The 3532-nt window shown below is 30.8% G+C and overlaps 2 protein-coding genes across 2 annotated transcripts in view; one reads left to right on the top strand and one right to left on the bottom strand.

Annotated features, from left to right (window-relative positions):
• LOC106466201 (atrial natriuretic peptide-converting enzyme-like) overlaps positions 1-3532 on the top strand; it is a 27003-nt gene that overhangs the window by 16670 nt on the left and 6801 nt on the right. The window contains exon 8 of the mRNA XM_013926444.2: positions 2009-2125. Within this exon, the coding sequence (XP_013781898.2) occupies positions 2009-2125 (117 nt within the window). The remainder of the gene's footprint in view (positions 1-2008; positions 2126-3532) is intronic.
• LOC106466200 (cAMP-dependent protein kinase inhibitor gamma-like) overlaps positions 1-3532 on the bottom strand; it is a 41720-nt gene that overhangs the window by 3049 nt on the left and 35139 nt on the right. The window lies entirely within an intron of this gene.

The following is a 3532-nucleotide window of genomic DNA, read 5'->3' on the forward strand; positions in this document are numbered from 1 at the left end:
GATAGTTCAAGAAACGTTGCGTCCCCAAGTGTTCTATGATTTTAACTTTTGTAACCATATCCTTGATTAATAATAATTCTAGAATAGCATCCTCCATGGTTGGCTCTCTGACTATTTGGTATAGAAAAGTACCATGAATAACTTCAACAAACCTCTCTCCCTCACCATTTGACTCCATACAATCCTAATCAATGTCTAAGATTAATAACCCATAATTATTGCATCACTATTTTTTAGTAGCAACCCTGATTTAGATATACAATTTTTCGTTGACCTCATCTGTCTGATTAAGTGATCTATAACAGCTGCCAATTAAAAATTTTATACCCTTGAAACCCCTCATTGTAACCATTGTAGATTCAACCTGTTGATTACTATTTTTACTTCTTCAGTCCTAATAGACTGCAGTTCATTTCTTATATAAAGAACCTCTTTTTAACAAGTCTATCACCATTAAGCAACTTATAACTTGAAATTTCAAAATAATCCTTATTATCAGTATTTCCCAAACCTAACCAAATTTCATTAATTCTCATTATATCATAACCTTCTATTTAACTACAGGCCTGAACTCATTCATTCTGTTTCCAATACTCATAACATTAGAATAATAGCAACTAAGTTTATTTTTGGATCTACTGTGTTTATCTTTAAATCTGACAATCTTATTTTTAAAACTATTTGTTATTATGCCCTAAATTTCCTATTTCCAAACTCTCTGTTGCCCTAGCTGTCCAATGTATATATTGATTTCCAAACTCCCTCAACAGTATACAAGTTAAGCTTAAACTATCCTTAATGAATACACTTAAGAGCTTCCCCAAACATTATGGCATATAACCTGCTTATGTGGAGCCCCTCTGTAACATATAATTCACCATTATCTCATACTATCCCACATGTTCAACCAGTCCACCTATTCCTCTAAGCATGTCCCTGATAATAGTTAAGCAAATGTTCCTTAGTACCAACAACTAAAATCTGTTCTGTCCTATAAGTTTAGCACCTGGCAAGTAAATTTAGTTCTAGTCTTATTCTACATTGCAAGCAAAAATTATTGAAACTGTACACAAAATGTTCTACACAAACATTTTTGTTGAAGAAAAAGACAACCAAACTTAACTTATGAAAGCACTATGTAAATAAACACTTCTCTTCATTCTAGGTCAGTTTCTTTGATTGTTGGATGAAATTACTTAACAAAATGAGCACCCAAGTAAACCTGACAAACACCAGTTGAATTCTAATAACTAGCTAGCTCTGCTTAGAGCTTTATTACTAACCAGAATTTCCAACTTCTCTATCTTCATATATAACTAACGTAGCAGACAGATAATTGAGACAAAAGGGGCTTAATATTTGATAAATTTAAGACATGAATTAGCAGTTTTCCCTTGATTTTTTTCAAGCTGATAAAGAAAATATTTCCACTTGACAAACAGTGTCTATCTTAAAATTCATTGCATTCTTAATGACCATTCCATATTTAGAAAGTTTTCTCATGATCCAGCCTTCATTATGGAGTTAAACTTCAGAAATTTCTTCTTCATTTAAAGGAAGAAAGCTTTATCTCTGATGTAGTTTATAATAAAACTAAACCTCATCCAGGCATACTCTATGTTCACATTAGTTTTAGTAACCTGTATAATTTTATGTTCAAATTAGTTTCTAGTAACCTGTATACTCTTATGTTCACATTAGTTTCTAGTAACCTTTATACTCTTATGTTCACATTAGTTTCTAGTAACCTGTATACTCTTATGTTCACATTAGTTTCTAGTAACCTGTACACTCTGATGTTCACATTAGTTTCTAGTAACCTGTACACTCTGATGTTCACATTAGTTTCTAGTAACCTGTATACTCTTATGTTCACATTAGTTTCTAGTAACCTGTATACTCTTATGTTCACATTAGTTTCTAGTAACCTGTATACTCTTATGTTCACATTAGTTTCTAGTAACCTGTATACTCACATAACTTAGTAATTTTCTATGTTGTTTTTAAGCATGTACTGCAGATGAATATCAGTGTGATCAGAAGTGTGTTCCCAGCACTTGGAGGTGTGACGGGGAACCAGACTGTTTAGATGGAAGTGATGAAAGGGGCTGCCCTAGTGAACCAGGTTATTATCTTACATTTTTTTAAGAATATTTCTAAAAATTCATCTCATTAGTAGTATATTCATTAATAAAAGTTATATCTTTTCATTATTTGTCAAAAATATATAAATTACTTGTTAGTTACTAATAGTTATTTTATAGTTTTTCTTATGAAAACCATTGCATTTCTGACTAAATTTACATACAACTTAATACCCTGCAATACATACATTGTTATTATTATTATTACAATTTGCAATGATGCAGTTGAAAAGATCCTGTTTTTTAATCTTCCTTGACTAGAAAAGAGTATTTCTTTATTTAAGTTTATCTAGATATATATTTCACAGTTCTCATGCAGATTGCCAGAATTTAGTCATTTAACATCTTTGCACATGTGAAATATAAATTTGTACTAATCCACTATCTTAGGCAAAGATTATTTACTACAGTGGTCACTCTGTGAAAGCTCGATCCTGTTTTTGTATCATTGCTTCCATGGAGTGTAGGTCACATTAAAGCTTATGGGTAGAGTAGAAACTAGGCAATTTAGTATAACTTGAGGTTATATATCCCTTGAATGTATTTGACAGAAATGATTGTTAATATAGGTACCCTGGGAATGTGGGACACTGTACTTAGACTTTGGCCGGGTTAGTGTAGCATAATCATCATTCCTACTCCTGTCTCTGTTATGTGGAAAAGTTAGATTTTTTATCTGTTTCAAAAGCTAATCAAAATATAAGCAAACAATAAAGCTAAGTTACTTTACTAAAAATCTCAAACAATTGTAATGTGAATAAAATTTTATCTCTTCACTTGTATTTACTTTATTTCTTAACTGTATATGCTTGATTCATTCTATACTTATTATTTCTAGAATTTGTTTATTACATATTACAAATAACTTACTTAGCTGACATCAATCAACCTAAATACCACAATATTTTGGAATTTATATTTCTTTTGAATGTATTTACAACTTTGAACATTTTTATCAGACTTCTTTTAATACAATAATGTTTTTGCATATTACTTTATATGTATGCTATGTTGCATAGGGTACACAATTGCACAATACTTCAATTATACTGTCAGATATAAAAGACTATTTAGTGTAAGTATTATTATTAATGGATTTATTTTGTGTTTATAATTCATTGATGTCGATGGCTATTGGACATCCCGTGCAATCCATTGATGTTGAGGACCTAGAGATTTCTAGAAGGCCTAAGTGATAGATGTATAAATAGTGGCAGGCAGACGAAAAAAAGTAACAGAAGAGAGTAAAGTCACGGGAAGGAGTAGTTCAGTCAGAGAAAAGTTAAATGCAGTTAATAGAAAAGGGTAGCTGCAATTAAAAACCAGGTTGGCTCACAAAGAGTTTGAGATAAAATTAAAGAAAAGCATAATAAATTTAAGAAATTTCA

Source organism: Limulus polyphemus, unplaced genomic scaffold, assembly GCF_000517525.1.
Source record: "Limulus polyphemus unplaced genomic scaffold, Limulus_polyphemus-2.1.2 Scaffold2185, whole genome shotgun sequence".
NCBI classification, from domain to species: Eukaryota; Metazoa; Arthropoda; class Merostomata; order Xiphosura; family Limulidae; genus Limulus; species Limulus polyphemus.